General features: G+C 50.8%; 1 protein-coding gene across 7 annotated transcripts in view; it reads right to left on the bottom strand.

Annotated features, from left to right (window-relative positions):
- Positions 1 to 7,352: 7,352 nt before the first annotated feature.
- TSPAN14 (tetraspanin 14) overlaps positions 7,353 to 16,988 on the bottom strand; it is a 64,450-nt gene continuing 54,814 nt past the window's right edge. For all 7 annotated transcript variants that reach the window (XM_074001663.1, XM_045399974.2, XM_065520811.1 and 4 more), the window contains 4 exons: positions 14,213 to 14,338; positions 12,916 to 12,960; positions 10,688 to 10,807; positions 7,353 to 9,111 (listed from right to left, as the gene is read on the bottom strand). In XM_074001663.1, coding sequence (XP_073857764.1) covers positions 9,040 to 9,111; positions 10,688 to 10,807; positions 12,916 to 12,960; positions 14,213 to 14,338 — 363 coding nt within the window. In that variant the 3' untranslated portion in view covers positions 7,353 to 9,039. The remainder of the gene's footprint in view (positions 9,112 to 10,687; positions 10,808 to 12,915; positions 12,961 to 14,212; positions 14,339 to 16,988) is intronic.

The raw sequence follows: 16,988 nt of genomic DNA on the forward strand, positions 1-16,988 counted from the left end.
GGTTTCACTACGTTGGCCAGGCTGGTCTCAAACTCCTGACCTCAGGTGACCCACCCGTCTTGGCTGCCCAAACTACTGGGATTACAGGCGCGAGCCACCGCACTTGGCGTGAATTTGCATTTTTAACAAGTGCTAGGGGTAATGCTGCAGCTGCTGCTGGTCTGGGGTGATGCTGTGGCTGCTGGCCTTGTGAACCACTGCCCAAGCACGTAGCTGCAGTGTGGGAGTTACTATCCCATTTTGCTGAGGAAATGGTACCCAGTTCCTGGCCGTCATGGGCCCTGTGCTGCCTCCCTGCTGTGCCTCGTCAGTGCCTGCCCACATTGTTGCTCACTGATCATGGCCTGCGAGTTAGTGTCGTCAGAGGGAGGGAGAAGAGTTCCTAGAGTGGAAACCCTGGGCTGTAAGCCTGGCTCTGCCACCTCCCAGCTGTCTGGCAGCAGGCAAGTTCCTTAGTCTGAGTCTGTTTCCTCTGATGTAAAAGGGGAAAAGGGTGTTCGTTTGCTCCCCACCCCCATCAGCCTGGCAGCTTTGTGCCCACAGTAGATTTTCTATGAGGACCTCTCACTGATGCACTTCAGTGGCAGAGACTTGGGACTAAAGGAGGACTTCTGGCCCCAGATGCCTCAGTGCCAGCCTCACCCCTGAGGGCCACAGTGAACACCCACATGTCTCACCGCCTCCAAGGCAGCTGACACCTCTCCTGGTACAGGCTTGCAGGGGGGAACGGGGAATTGTACGGGGAAAAAAAACTCAGACTACAATCCAGATTTTAAATGCACACCTTTTCCAGTTAAGAGAATTGTGTTGCAAAGAGGAAGGAGTGGAGATTTTACCAGCCAGGGGATGGAGGACCCCAACACCCCAGTTTCTTAGAACATTCATTGCAGGTTCTCTTTTCATACTACCAAAGTCCTCCCACCCCATCCCCCACCAACCACAGCTTCCAGGAATCACTGAGATTCACAGAGAAGGGAAGTAAACACAAGAACACACTTATGTTGAAAAGATACTTGAATGCACATGTTGCAAACAAGGCGAGTCCCAGGAATCATTCTGAAGAAAAAGACAGAATGACACTGAAATCCATCATGATGGTTATCCCAGGGAGTAAAGCCTTAAAGATCTCCTTGTCAGATGAGACTTTTAGAATAGACCTGACATTCTGTTGACTTAGAAGAGCTGATGTCATCCTGAGAGCCCAGGTGATACATACATTCTCCGATTTGGCCACAGGGTGGATGGCAGTACTCAGCTGAGATGGGAATAGGCGGCAGAGCAGTTTTGGGTGTGCGTGGAATTAGGTGTTGGAGAAAGAGAAGCAAAGTTCAGCGGTTTTGGATGCAGCCACCGAGGTGTCTGCAGGAGTGGATGGAGAGGCAGAGCTAACAAGCATTTGAGGACACTCAGGCTCTCTGGGTAGCAGACATGGCCTGAGTGATCCATTTACTACTGAAAGGACAGCGAGTGCCCTAGGCTGCCTCCCAGAGTGGCTGGCCCTTACCTAGGGCACCTGGCGGATGCTCTAACCCCTCAGGATTCACTTTTCACCATGAGATATTGACTCCATTAAATTTCTGCCTGCATCCTATTTTAAAAATGGCTCTGCTGGATGGACAAGTGTTGGAAAGAAATTTGGAGAAAGAAACAGAGATTCTGGTTGTCTTCAGTGGAAAACTATGCATTGGGGCTGGGCATGGTGGCTGATGTCTGTAATCCCAACACTTTGGGGGGCCGAGGCAGGTGGATCACGAGGTCAGGAGTACGAGACAAACCTAGCCAACACAGTGAAAACCTGTATCACTAAAAATACAAAAATTAGCCAGGCGTGGTGGCACGTGCCTGTAATCCCAGCTACTTGGGAGGCTGAGTCAGGAGAATCACTTGAACCCGGGAGGCAGAGGTTGTAGTGAGCCAAGATTGCACCACTGCACTCCAGCCTGGGTGACAAGAGGGAAACTCTGTCTCAAAAAAAAAAAAGAAAAAAGAAAACTATGCATTGCTTAGGGCGCATCCTTCCAGTTATCTGATTCTAGACTTTCATTGCCTTTGAGCTATTTTTACAACTAAGTTGTAGAGTTAATGCAAAATAATTCTTGTCTATGGATGTGCATATAATATATACGAATGAGGTTCAATTGACCTTTCTCCTCCACAAAAAAAACCCAGCCAGTTTCAACATTCCTTTACTCCATATAGATTTATGGTTCATTGTGATTTCTCTTTTGAACTGGCTGTTAATCTTAGCAGCACTCTCAATTACTGAGTTAAATAAAAGATTTGGCATATGTACATGTAATATTTATGAGTCATGCCTTTTTTAAAAAAATTATCTTTAACAGAAGGCACAGGAAGGACCACTACCTCTCAGAGATGGAAAGGCTTGCCATGATCCACGCAGCACAAAGCCCACCCCCAGCCATATCATCCCAGACAGGAAGGGTGTAGCCTGGGCTTGCATACCTCCAAGGACAGGGTGCTCAGTCCCTCCTAGAGGCCACCTCACGTCTTCCCATATTGGATCACAGCTCTGACTGTAAAAGACAGAACAAGTACAAATCTAAAACTAGAAGAAAACACTATGGTCCTTCCTGCTGACAGCTGAGTACTTGGGCCTAAATCAGCATCTATACACGCAGCCTGCAACCCTGGGTTCCGTGCAAAGGCAGTGTGACTGAAATGGCTGCAGGGGGAGCGAGAAGAGAGGACAACACAGGCTCGCAGTAACACTTCCACTGCCTCAGAACAAAACCCTGGATTTCCTGACCTTCCAGCAGTCCCTGTGTATTTTCAAATACCAGGTTTTTCTCAGGGCACCAGGGCAAGCCGAGCAAGGCCCACACATGCTAGTCTCACACATGTCCCCCAGCACCGCCCGCAGGTTCCCAGCCCTGCCAAGCTGTCCTCACAAAGACAGACATCCTCCCTCATAGGAGGTGCGGAGGAGCACCCAGTCCCACTCTGAGGCCTCAGGTAAGTCCCAGCACATCCCAGGGCCTCTGTTCTCTTTATGAGTGGGACCAGATAGGGTCCACCAACCATCCAAACATGATGTCCTGCTGTCTTCAGAGCGCATTATCCCCAGCGTGGATGTTCACAATAATGCCTTTTCTCCCCATGGACCATCCCTCCTGGGCCCCAGGCCTCTGTGGCCTACTTGCCCCTTGGCTGGTGATGGCCACTCTGCTGCTTCTGGGGGCTCCCGGGCAACTTCGGTTGTGTTGGTTTCTGGTAGGATCTGCGCTCCAGGCAAGAAGCAACCCCCTCCCTTGCCTCCCCACCTCTATGGCACAGAAAGCGAACAGACCTTGAACTCTAAATGCCTGCTGAGGCTTGCCGCAGACCTCGAAGCCTTGTTCCTAAAGGGACAGGGAAGTGGACCGTTTCATTTCAGCATGGTTCAGTCTAAGCTGTCTGACATGCGACCCAGGCAGCTTTTTCGTAGGGACTGGCAGCCACAGATAAAATCCCCCAATCATTAAAATTATGTTAGCAATAATTCAGGGGATGCATACTAAATAATGTGGATCTTTGTTAGATGCTTTACCCATCTCAACTCATTTAATCCTTGAAACAACCTCACAGGGTAGGAGGTTTTGCCACCCTACACCCACACACACCAGCAATGGTCAGGCAGCGACAGGCACACCCCAGCCCTGAGCACCTACTCATTAAAACGCGATCCCACCTCCCAGGAGAACGCCTCTAAAAACATGTTTTTTTTCTTATACACCATAAGAAGTAATTCCAATAACAAAACACTGTACTTTTTTTTTCTAAGTCCTTGTAAGTGCAAAACCCTGCAAACAACTATAATGCCCATCCACAGAAGCGTGATGGCAATAGTTGGCAGCATCCCCAGCCTTCCTCCCCCTCCTGGAGGATGCTGCATTTCACAGCCACATGGTTTCAGTGGGATGATGAAGCATGAGGAAGCGGGGGTCCCTTCCCTTGCTGGCTTCATCACCACACCGCCCCTATCAGGGGGAGGCTCAGGGTTTTCTGTGGTAGACTCCTTTCCTCCACCATAGATGAAGGGGACGCTGTGGAAGGCAGAGCAGACAGAAAAGGAAACAAGATCCTGCTGACGTCACTGAGCCACTTGGATCAACCCAACCCTGAAACTCACCCCACCTTTGGACTTTCCAGTTTCGGGAGCCAAAACCTCCCCTCATTGTTTAGGCCAGTTTGAATTGGGTTTTCTATTACCTGCAACTGTAAATGGACTCCTCTGGTACAAAGGCAAGGCCCATCTGCTCTTGGCACACTCCTACAACTGATGGCGTGACCGTGAAAACGCACTGTGGATCAGTATATTAAGTAACATTTATAAAATACTATGTAAAATGATTCCATGGGTGTGATGACCCGAGTATATGCATGGATATTTTCAGGAAGGATTCCTAATACTAGTTACCTCTGGGGAACAGAAGACATACTTTCACTTTTCACTTTACATTCTCCTATGTTTAGATTTTTATTTAAGTGTACTTTTTAAAAAGACTAGTTTAAAAGTTGTTTGAGGTGTCAAAATTACAGTCCAAGGTGATAATTTATTCTGGTAGGTTTTTTTTTTTTTTTTGAGACGGAGTCTCACTCTGTCGCCCGGGCTGGAGTGCAGTGGCCGGATCTCAGCTCACTGCAAGCTCCGCCTCCCAGGTTCAGGCGATTCTCCTGCCTCAGCCTCCCAAGCAGCTGGGACTACAGCTGCACACCACCATACCCGACTAATTTTTGTATTTTTAGCAGAAACTGGATGTCACCATGTTGTCCAGGCTGGTCTCGAACTCCTGGCCTCAAGTGATCTGCCTGCCTCAGCCTCCCAAAGTGCTGGGATTACAGGCATCAGCCACTGCACCCGGCCATTTCTGGTAGTTATTAAACCACGCATTGGAAGCCCCTGCTGGAATATAAGATGCAGAGCACAGAAAGAAAGCCAAGTGAAGAAAGAATTGTTTTGGACCCTTATAAGGAATACTCACGTCCTCCTTCTCCAAAGCTGGGCTCCCTGAAGTTGGCAGTCTCATCAAAACAGTATCCACTTAAAAGTACCCTTAACTTTTTCTTCCAAAGTAACACAGTAGACCCAAATTCTACAATGCCCACTTCATGTTGTCCTGAGGTACCCTGGAGACGTCAAAAGCATTTGAGAATGGACGTGCCTTTTTTTTTTTTAAGACGTTGTCTCGCTGTGTCACCCAGGCTGGAGTGCAGTGGCACGATCTCGGCTCACTGCAAGCTCCACCTCCCAGGTTATCACCATTCTCCTGCCTCAGTCTCCCAAGTAGCTGGGACTATAGGTGCCCGCCACTACGCCCAGCTAATTTTTTGTAGAAACGGGGTTTCACCGTGTTAGCCAGGATGGTGAACGTGCCTTTAATGCAGCCTTGAACAGGAATGGCCAAGCCTTGCCAACTTGATAAGGAGCTAAAAAGGCTCTAAAGGTGTATGGTTCCCCAGATTTCTGGAGGGCATCCAGATGAATGAGAACAGGGCTGTAGGTAGTAACCTGCAGCATTCTCCTGGACACGATGACAGACACAGGGAAGTGTCTCTACCAAGATCCATCATGGGGGACAGGTTCCCATAGTCCCGGACACACAACCTAAAAACTGTGGTTCTGTGGACAAACACCCGTATGACCCTAGAGCTGGAAAGGCCCACCCATGAAGGTCATTCAGCACTCCACCCCCCACCCCCAACCAGCACAGCTGAAAGCTCTGGATCAGTGGGTGACAGGCTGATGCATCTGACATTTGGGCAGAGACCTTCCCATGACAGCAGGATGCCTCAGGTGCCGCGGCCACTGCTGCCTCCCTCCGTTCTCTGCAGTCTATGTTCCTGAGACTGCTGGCTGAGAAGCCATGAGGTGGGTTCCCCGATGAGACTGAGATGCTCTCTGCTCTGCTGGGAGCCTTCCAACACTGCAGCCACCTACACTCACGTGCGTGCCCCCCACCTCCCCAGTGGCCTCTGCATGGAATCTCCCAGAGAAATTCCATGTTCCAGGAAGGTTCTGCACCCTTTAATTTTCATTGTTATTCATGAGGAAACCCAGTGCCAGGCTTCTTGTGGACCATGCAGATGGTTTTTCAGCCCAGCCCACAGCCCTGCCCTGAGGGAAGTGGGATTCCCTGGAGGCCGGTGAGGACAGCTGCAGCAGAGTCCTGAGAAGACGGATGGGAGAGGCCAGAGAACTGGCGAGCCCAGGCCTCTGAAACAGAGAAGCAGAGGACGTTCAGGAGGTGCAGTGTCTGGTGCTAGAGGCCGAAGGCCAGGGTTGACCACTGGGATAAGCAGCTTTCAGCTACGTGGAGCATGGTGGGTGGTGGAAAGGAAGGGGTACAGACAGCCCAGATAAGAAGCTGCCCGGGAAAGAAAGGAGGGAGCCATAGGGCCTAGGCAAGTTTTTAGGATGAGGAAAGGAAGGCCAGCGACAGGAAGAAGGGACAGGAAAAGTAACGTGACAAGATCCTGAGGGGGTGGGCCAGGGTTGGGAAGGGGGTACAGGAAGGACCCCAAAGCTTTAAAGTGAGCATGTGCATGGTGGGGAGAGGCCAGCCACAGCTGGCCTCCAACCAGGGAAGACGGGGATTCAGGACAGGCCAGTGCTGAGTGGGGAGTGCACAGGAGGCCTGCCCTGTGCCTCTGTGCAGAGAGCCGATGCTGGGTGGAGACTGCCAGTGCCCGGCTCTCATCCTTGCTTTCTTTCCATTCCTCATCCAACTATTCAGAGTCACATGATATGGCTGAGAATGGCCAGAAGGGTCTATAGTTGAAAGACAAACCCAACTCTGCAAGTCACACCGAGACTTCACCTGAACTAGGTCTACAGGAATAGATGGGTCAGGCCTACAAGAGCCTTCCAGGAGCTCTGGCAGGGAGGGTCTGCGGCCACCCACTCCCCCAGGGAAGGCTGGATCAGAGGCATCTAGTGAGGCGGGCACCACCACCAACCCCCTTCAGAGAGGCTGGCACACCCAGGACACACAGCTCGTGCAGCGGCAGTGCCCAGGCTTCAATCCTGTGTCCCCACTTCGACTCAGTGGCCCCAAGCTCTTTTGCCTGGATCAATAAATACTATCGCCCAGGGGTGGACAGAAATAACCTAAAACAATGTTTCCTCTAGACTGAAAGTGCTGCCATACAGAATCTTAAAAAAAAAAAAAAAAAAAAATGCACTCAATGAAATGTAAGTCAGATTGTGCTGATGATGGGCTGCCTCTACCATCCACCCTTCTGTAAGTTCTACATACCCTAGCCCTTGGCTCCTCTGGCAGCTGCGTTTACCACTGAGATGCTTAGCAACATCTTGATAGTGACCCCAAACAAAAACGACCAAAACAACAGCATTAATATAAAGATATATTCCATAAAAGAGTTTGGCAGTCAAAGAGAAGCATCACACTTCCAAAAAACACAAGCATTCTTCTTCTCCTAGTCTACAGAGAATTGTAAAAAACAAACAAACAAAAAAACCAGGAAAAAAAAAAGATAGTATCATCATCAACAAACAGCCACCAGTATACACCACACTAGAATGTACACTCCGGCAAGTTACTGAAGGTTGCACTCGATCCCTGAACGATGAGAAGTGGTCCGAGCTATGGCAAAGCGTTAGAAAGTAGCCCAGCTAGACAAATGCCCCAGCTATCCCCAGGGGAATTATTCAGTACTTAAGAAGACTTCATTTCCAAGAGCAGGCCCCAGACAAGCCCTGACAGGAAGGGTGGACCAGTGACCACCGATATCCGGTCACCAGAAACAAAACGCCCGGACCTTCTGAGCAGCTGCAGCCTGGGGTTGTGGCTCGGCATGGGGCGTGGTTGCAGAAGAACGGCTGTCTCAGAGAGAAGCAAATGGCAGGCCAGCCAGCCCTGGGTACGCGGCCTCAAGAGGAGCCCTGGCCAACTGTTTCAGGCTAGCCATCTTGGGCTGGGGCTCCCTGGGCTTGCAGTGGGGAGGGTCAGGATTCAAGTTCTGGGTGACAATTTCAGTAGCACCAAGACCAGAAGACAGTGAGGCCACGCTGGGGAGTAGGGGAGTGCTTGTATGTGGGATACATGGAGGGAGGCTGCAGTATGTGGAGGGGAAGGAGAGGCTGTTGTGGGCTGGTTCTTAAGACACTCGAGGGGACTCAAAAGGGTCGGCTCCAGCCGTGGACACTATGTAAGGCTGCTCAGAGGAGAATGCTGGAGGAGAGGAAGAGGAAGTGAAATGGTGTGAGAACATTCTTACCCCTATAAATAAACTATTTACACACTTTAAGAAAAGGAGAGCCGGCTCTCAGTGAAGAACCATGCCCACCACCCCACCAGTGCCATCAGGGCTTAATGCTGTCAAGACCAGAGGCAGTTCTGGCACCGGGAGAACAGCTGGTGGACACAAGGGGGGCAGTGGACAAGGCACTCCCGTGGCACCAGTCCACGCACTGGCTCAGGCTTACTTCACTTGAACATGGCTGAGGATCCTGCAAACAACCCCTGACGTGTGCATGCCCCTGCAGACTGCGCTGGCACTCAGAGGCCCAGCAAGGCCACATCCGCCTCCCCAGTTACAGGCAGGCCCCCGTGCTGCTTGGCTTGATGGAGAGAGATGCCTTGTCCACGCCTGTGGGTCCCTCTACCCATGGCCCACCCACAGATGGGGCTGACCCAAAGCAGATGTCTGGATGCCAGTGGAGAGGGGACCAGGGTGTCCTGCAGACGTGCTTGAGCTGCAGGGGGACTGAGTCAATCCCTCCTGGCAGCCACAGGAGCCCTCTCTGTCTTTCAGAGTCACCACTCCCACATAAAGACACATTCTCTGTCTCTGGATAGACTCCAGAGGGATACAGTCACAAGTCTGGGCAGGTAACAAGGGGGTCCCTTGGTCTTCAGCACCAGCAAGCAGAAACAGAGAGGTCACGTCACGCTGAGGCTGAAGATGGGGCGCTGGCTCTGGGGGTGTCGGCTCCTCTCCTTCTGGACTTAGGGCTGACGGCAGAGAAAGGCTCTAGTTTCCCGGCGTGGCTCAGCTTGGCTCCCTCAACTCTGCTCCTCAGAAGTGATGGCCGGCCTTCACCGCCTCGATGTCCGAGATCAGGGTCCTTGCCAGGAAAATGCCAAATATCTGAAACCAACACCAGCAGAGTCAGTGACCATTGCTGGGGCCCAAAGGCAGACGGCAGGGAGCGGAAGGTGAGGTTGGGAGCTCCCACTGCATGCCTCTCCTCACCGCCCCAACTGCAACTGAGGATGCAGAGATAGCACCGTGGAGCCAGTGGCACAGCACAGCTACTCCTCCCGCAAAAAGGGGTTCTGGGGTCTAGTCTGTTACATCCCCAGAGCCTAGAAGAGGCAAACCACAGGCAGCACAAGCAAAAGAGATACTCTGCCCTGCCTCCAACATGATTAAGTGCATCACAAGCCATGGGGCAGGACACGCCTGTCCCTGGGTTAAACCAAAAATAACAGGGTCACCCTGACTGTTTCTGATTCCCAAAATAATAAATCTTGAGTGTTTCCCGTAAACGTTGATTCCACAAAAAGACCAAGGCCACCCCCAATTTCGGCTGTGCTAATGTCTGAAGGTTCATCCCAACCTTGGTGAGCGGGAAATCGTGAGAGAAGACTGATGTTCTTCTAACGTGAACAGACGAGCATGAACTTGGTGACCTCTGGAAATGGCTTTTTTTCCCTTTAAATTCTTGTGTGGTTCTAATTTGACTAGTCAGTCCTTCTGAAGTCTGATTCTTCCCTTTCCCATTTTACAAATAACCTTTTTCTTTCATTTTCCAGTTGCTTCCTCCTATTTCTTAGTCTTCCTTGAAGGAGGAAGGCATGTGTGGGTGGCTGGTGGCCCTGGGTCCACCTCAGTCACCCTCTTCCAGGAAAGAACAGAGTCAAACACTTTATAAATGGTGTTATTTTCCACACAAGAACTGCATCAGTGGACCCAGAAGCTGCAGCTTCCTGGAAGCCCTGAACAGCACTGGAAAGACTCCTGGTTTCTCTGATCACTGAATTCTTGACTTTCTCTGCCACTTCTTCTCCTGGCAGTCACCAACCAGCCCAGTCACTCCAAGCCTCACTGCCCGCTGAGCCACCAACATCCTCCCACATGTGAAACCTGGTTCAAATGAACAAGCACAGCCTGGGAGGGGAAAGGATGCCACAAATGGCAGCGGGCCTCAGAGGATGTCTCATGGACAGGGAAGATACCTGACAATCCCAGCCCAGGGACCAGAGACAGGAGGAGAGGTCCCGGGGCGAGTGCACACACCTGAGCCTCAGGCCACCCTCAGGCCCCAGGTGACCAAGAGTTTAGCCTCCCTATCTGCAGCACTTGATGGCCCACCCCGAGCACACTCCTGACCCACCTCCAGACAGGCAGTGACCCTTCTGCAGCCCACCGGGCCCTCTGGAGAGGGCTGCCAATAGAACCTGTGCAGGGCCACAAGCCCCTCCCAGCCTGCCCCCGCCCAGAGGGCGCCCCTATAGGTAGCATTTATGGAAGCCACCATTCTCCTCCCCAACACGTTTACACACATACACCCTCTCAGCCTTGGACATCCAGTTGAATCCCTTTTTTAATTCTGCAAATTCCTTAATACCATACCCAAGCTGGACCCATGCACTCTATGTTAAGGGCCCAACCTCAAATGAAAAAAGGCCACCTGCCAATCCCACAGGCTCCCGGGACACACCTGCAGCAGCGAGATGGCGATGAAGACGCCAGCCACAATGTAAATGTTCCGCGGGAGCCAGCTTTCCAGCGCCTGGATGCAGCCTTTCGTGAAGATGGACTCGTCCCACTTGCTCTTCAGCTGCAGGAAAACACCACAGGGGCCTGAGCCTTTGGCACACACAATGTCCCCACCCTGATCCCCTAGCGAACTCCACCAAGGAGCAGTGCAAAGCAGGGTGGGAACGAGGGATCCAGGAGGCAGGCAAGGACTCTCCAGGAGATGCTCGTCGGCTCCTCCCAGTCTCTGCCCCTCGCTGGGCACTGTGCCATCGCACCACCTGTCTGACCAAAGGCTCCCTGGCTGTTCCCCTTCAGGTCTCCAGAGATTTAAAGACCAACTTTCTCAAGATTCCCTTCCCCAGTGTCCACATCTGGAGAAAGAGAAGGGACTTGAAGGCTTGGAGGAGGATGTGCCTTTAAAGGGAGAGAAACCTGGAAAAGGGGATCCAGAGTCTCCTGAGAAGAAGGGTGCTTCTCAGAGCGGGCATCCCACCGGTAAGCTCGGCCAGGCAACAGTCACCAGCCAACCGGCTCCCTCCAGTGCTGACCCCGGTGGGGTATCAGTAACCATCCCAGCACACGCCCCAGCCCTGCCCACCCCACCCGGGGCAATCGGCCCCAGACCCCTCACACCTATCAGCCTCCTCCATGGCAACACGATGGAGCATTAGTCCCTAACTTTAGAGGTGTTAGGGACTAAACTGTGTCTTCAAAATCCATACACTGAAGTCCTAACCCCCAGGACCTCAGAACGTGATTGTATTTGGAGACGGGCTCTTTACAGAGGTAATTATGCTACAATGAGGCCATCAGGGTGCCCCCTAATCCAATATGAAGAGCATCATGCCAAGAAGAGGAGATCAGGACACAGACATGCAAGAGGGGAGCCCACATGAGGACACAGGGAGAGGACAGCCACCTGCAGCCAAGAGAGAGCCCTGGAACAGACCCTTCCATCACAGCTCTCTAAAGGCACCCACCTTGCCAGCACCTTGATTTTGGACGTCTAGCCTCCAAACTGTGAGAAAATAAATGTCTGCTGTGGCTTAAATTTCTGTTTGTGTTATGTTGTGACAGCAGCCTTTGCAAATTAATGTAAGTGGCAAAACAACTCATAATTAGGGAAGCTGATGTTGATACAGGTTCTTATCTTAGTCCATTCAGGCAACTATAATAAAATACTATAGATTATGTGGCTTATAAACAACATAAATTTATTTCTCACAGTCCTGGGGGCTGGAAAGTTCAAGATCAGGGCACTGGCAAATTTGGTGTTGGATGAGGGCCCACTTTCTGGTTCATGGATGGCACCCTCTCACTGTGTCTTCACACAGTGGAGTGACAAATAAGCTCTCTGGGCCTCTTTCATAAGGGCACTCATCCCACTCATAAGGACTCTGCCCTCATGACCCAATCCCCTCCCTAAGACCCCACCTCTTAATACCATCACATTGGGGCTTAAGTTCTAACATGTGAATTTTGGGGAAACATAAACATTCAGTTTACAGAAGTTTCTCCCTGTAAAATGCAGATCCCTAAAGAAAGACAGTTGCCCAAGCTGTAGGGACACATCCCTCGTATGCACAACTAACAGGAGGGGTCTCTGCAGATTCCTCGAGACTCCTCCCTTTTAGAACAGCAGTCATTCATATCACCAAAAACCACTAGAACAAGGACTGGAGTGGGGTAGGGTCTTGCTTCTCTTTGCATCCAAGAGCACACTCCCTACAGCCTAAAGGAAGTCCTGGAGGACAGAGCCTCACCCCTGCCCCATGCCTGCCTCCCTCTTTGTCACCACTGCCTCCACACAGAGGCCAGACCAAGGCACATACACTCCTGCAGCTGTCCTCTTAACGAGAGACATCTTCTGGGATGCCAAGGAGCCTCCTAAAAATGCAGTCTTTGTCCCTCAAAACTTCCATCCCACCTCTTTAAATGCAGCAACTCCTAGTTGTTGGGACTGCAGCTCACAAGGCTTGGAATCACCATTACTGCTCCCAGGGGTCCTGCCGCCAGCTCAGGAAGCGGTGTGTGTGACCCTGTGCCCATGCTCAGCTTAGGTGGCATCAGGAGCTTCACTGCCCCGAGTTTCCCCACTTCAGTTTGCACTTGTGCTAAATCAGGATGTTGAACCATAGGGAATGAAACCTAAAGAACTCTTCAATTTGTATACACTGGAGCTCTCACCTGAATCCTGACATCATATCCACACTGTGTGTTCACAACTTTTTGCTGCAAGAAAAGTAGAAAAATTAGCTGCTTTTGGTGTCTCAAGAACCTAATGGTAAGAGACTCTAGAAAAGACATGACCAAACACTAGCAAACATTTGTGCAAATCCCATTACAGCTCATATCCTTCAATCACGACACCAACTAATCCTTCAGGCCAGGACAGAGTGGCAAACTTTCTCTGAAGGGCTAGACAGTGAACATTTCAGACACATGAGAGCCGGCACTGACAATCTGTACACAAACAGGAATAGCTGTATTTCAAGAAAACTTCATGGACACTGAAATTTGAATTTCATATAATTTTCATGTGCCCCAAAATATTATTCTTCTTTTGGTTTATTTCCAACCATTTAAAAACATCTGAAAGCATTCTTAGCTCACAGGTCATGGAAAAATAACAGGCCAGATTTGGCCTGGGGGCCACAGTTTGCTAGGAGGTAAGACCTATACTTGGAGGTAAGAACTATACGTGCTAAAAGCAACACTTACGAGACTGGTACATTTCACAGTCGCAGTGGAGACCTCAGAAGAGCTGTGCAGTTTCAGCAAATCGGAGCCTCTCCTGGGCTGCAGAACTTGCCCATATAATAGTGGTGATGCTCTGCCTTCTCAAAGCCCATAACTCAGGACCAGGCTTTACATAACTGCACTGAGAGCTGGCAACATGCCCAGTTCTACTCAGGCTCAGCTCAGGCAAAATTCACAGCTCCTTCACGGGTCACCTCAAGAACATAGCTTCTGGAACCCAAGGACGTTGGCCTTGGATTGGGAATGCAAATAGGTATAGAAAGGACAGGACAGGTGCAGTGGCCCACACCTGTAATCCCAGCACTTTGGGAGGCTAAGATGGGCAGATCGCCTTGAGCCCAGGAGTTCAAGACCAGCCTGGGCAACATGGTGAAACCCCATCTCTACAAAAAATACAAAAATTAGCCAGGAGTGGTGCTCAAGCCTGTGGTCCCATCTACTTGGGAGGTTGAGGCCAGAGAATTGCTTGAGCCCGGGGAAATAATACTGTTTTCTCCTGCCTCACCCAGAACACCAAGGCCAGGGTGGGTCATGCAAGCAGTGTTCCTAGAATGTACACACATCGGATTTCAGAGCTGGGCAGCCTTGAGGAGGGCGTGGAGAGAACACACCCGCTCCTCAGACCTCCATGAAAGAAAAGTACCCCAGAGCACTGGAGGAGTCAGGAAAGCTGCTGGGCTTCAGGAAGGGCGGGCTCCCTGTGTCCCAGCACAAGCCAACTCACCGCAGGATCTGGCACGCAGCAGGAGAAGGGAACCCCGCACTTCTCTCGGCTGTAGCTGGCACCGCTGCAATTGAAGTAGACGTTGAGATCCCAGTCTTCAGGGCCATATGCGCCACAGCACTGGTTCTGCAACCACAAAAGCCAGAACTGTTAGGGGCTCCAAGACAGGGCCATGGCTGCCCAGCACAGGGCAATGTTCGTGGTGATGCCAAGCTAAGTCTGCCGGCATCTACCATGCAGAGAAACCAGGGCCCGCCCCGCTACCCCCCATGTGCAGAGATGCTAAGCTGGCAACATAGGCAGCCCTTTAAGAAGAAAACAGCTGGGCTGTAGCCCAGGCCTGTAACTTCAGCGACTTGGAAGGTTGAGATGGGAGGATGGTTTGAGCCCAGGAGCTGGAAATAAATCTGGGCAACACAGCAAGACTGCACGCCCGCCCCCCCCCCCGCCCATCAGAAAGAAAGAAAGAAAAGAGAAAGAAAGAAAGGAAAGAGAGAGAGAAAGAGAGGAAATGAGAGAGAGAAAAAAGGGGAGAGAAAGAGAAAGAAATGAAAGAAAGAAAAGAGAAAAAGAAAAAAGAAAGGAGGGAGGGAGGAGAAAAAAGGAAAGAGAGAGAGAGAGAACATGCTCTTTTGATGTGTTAAAGAAAATAATGGCCGGGCGCGGTGGCTCAAGCCTGTAATCCCAGCACTTTGGGAGGCCGAGACGGGCGGATCACGAGGTCAGGAGATCAAGACCATCCTGGCTGACACGGTGAAACCCCGTCTCTACTAAGAAATACAAAAAACTAGCCGGGCGAGGTGGCGGGCGCCTGTAGTCCCAGCTACTGGGGAGGCTGAGGCAGGAGAATGGCGTGAACCCGGGAGGCGGAGCTTGCAGTGAGCTGAGATCCGGCCACTGCACTCCAGCCTGGGCGGCAGAGCGAGACTCCGTCTCAAAAAAAAAAAAAAAAAAAAAAAGAAAATAATAAAAACAAATAAAAAGGAAATGGCGGTGAAGGTATCTCCCAGCCACAGTGCCTCCTCTGTCCAACCCACATAGCTGGCTCAGTGGAGCCCTCTGGCCCCACTGCCGGGCACAGCATACCCAGCCCAGGCCCTCCTTAGCAGGGAGCTTGCCCTTCTTCCCAGCCTCTTCAAAGGAGACTCCTCCTTCCAGTCTCCTCAGAGGATAGGAGAGTGGCCTCTCTCCTTTGAGGCCCTGTCAGCACCTTGGTGTGGTCCTTTACTTGCCACAAGAGAACACTTCCTAGTGTGCAGTGTTTGTTCTCCTCCCTGAGAAACTTGCAAGCGAATTCCCCTTTTCACCCCTTTACAAAAAACAGCTGCTAAGTGTCTGCTCCTCAGAAAAGAGGTCCAATGAGGGTGAAAGGTAACACAATCAAAGCTCCGCCCCACACCTGGGGCCTCTGCCCTCCCCTTCCTATCATCTGGTGTGGCTACAAAGAAAATCCTTATTTGACTACAAAATTTGTAAAAACCAAACACTGAAAGCATCATTGTGAAGTTGACAGTGTCTCTTCCCCTAAAAAACTTTTCGCATTTGCCCTTACAGCTGACGTGGTTATGGCAATAATCACAACAAATAACAACAGCGATTTCTGGTTGTTTTGTTTTGCTTACTTCTCAGGTAAAATCGTCTCCCCCACACCTCCACTGTTCCACTTGCTTTAGTGATTACCCGAAATTTCACCCCAAGGAAGCTCTGTAATTTACTGAATCCCTCTCCTGGGAAGTTTTTTTAAATTATTATTATTTATTTTTTTGAGACAGAGTCTCGCTGTCGCCCAGGCTAGAGTGCAGTGGCGTGATCTCAGCTCACTACCAGCTCCGCCTCCCGGGTTCACGCCATTCTCCTGCCTCAGCCTCCCGAGTAGCTGGGACTACAGGCGCCCACCACCACGCCCAGCTAATTTTTTGTATTTTTAGTAGAGACGGGGTTTCACCAGGATGGTCTTGATCTCCTGACCACGTGATCCACCCGCCTCAGCCTCCCAAAGTGCTGGGATTACAGGCATGAGCCACCACGCCCGGCCAGAAGTTTTACTTTTAAAAGAAAAAGAAGTCAATGGAGAAAACTATGTTTTTAAGGCAATGCAGGGATGAACCACAACCTAGCATGCTGACACCAGCAAGCCAAGGGTATGTGAAAATGTAAAAAGGATGGTGGCACTAAACAGAAAAGAAAGGAGAGGTATCAAAACATGGCTGGGATTTGGTGACTTTCACAGACTAATACACATTAGTAATAACAATACAGATAGGGTCTTTGGTACCATAAATGAGTTTTGCTGGATCCCATAATACATGAAATAAAGGTGACCAAGTTTTGGTTAATAATGAGAGTGAATCATAGATTTTTAATGGTTTCTGATTTATTTTCTTCTCAAAAGCAAAGTGTTCCATATGAAAAGTTCTTAAGGAAGCTGGGCTTTCCGTCAGCACACAGATCAAACAAGAGCCTTGCATTGCACAGGCTGACATGGCCAAGGAGTGAGTTCCTCCCCAGGTGGCTGGGACAGCTGTGTTCCAAGCCTCCAGGTGCAGTCACGCATGAGAGGGATAAGAGGGATGGGGACCAGATGGAGTAAAGGCCACAGCCTGGGACTGCTTAGACAAACCCCTGGGCACATATTCCAGGGAGGTCACATTCTGCTAGATCTGACAAAGCTTCCTCCAGGCAGCCCTGGCTTCTTAAAAAGGAAGGGGAAAAGGTCCCGGGGAGGAAGGGGATAGGAATAGCCTCAGACGGTGAGTCACGAGCTGTGGGGAAGAAG

The sequence above is a fragment of the Macaca fascicularis genome, chromosome 9 (genome assembly GCF_037993035.2).
Source record: "Macaca fascicularis isolate 582-1 chromosome 9, T2T-MFA8v1.1".
In the NCBI taxonomy this organism is placed as follows: Eukaryota; Metazoa; Chordata; class Mammalia; order Primates; family Cercopithecidae; genus Macaca; species Macaca fascicularis.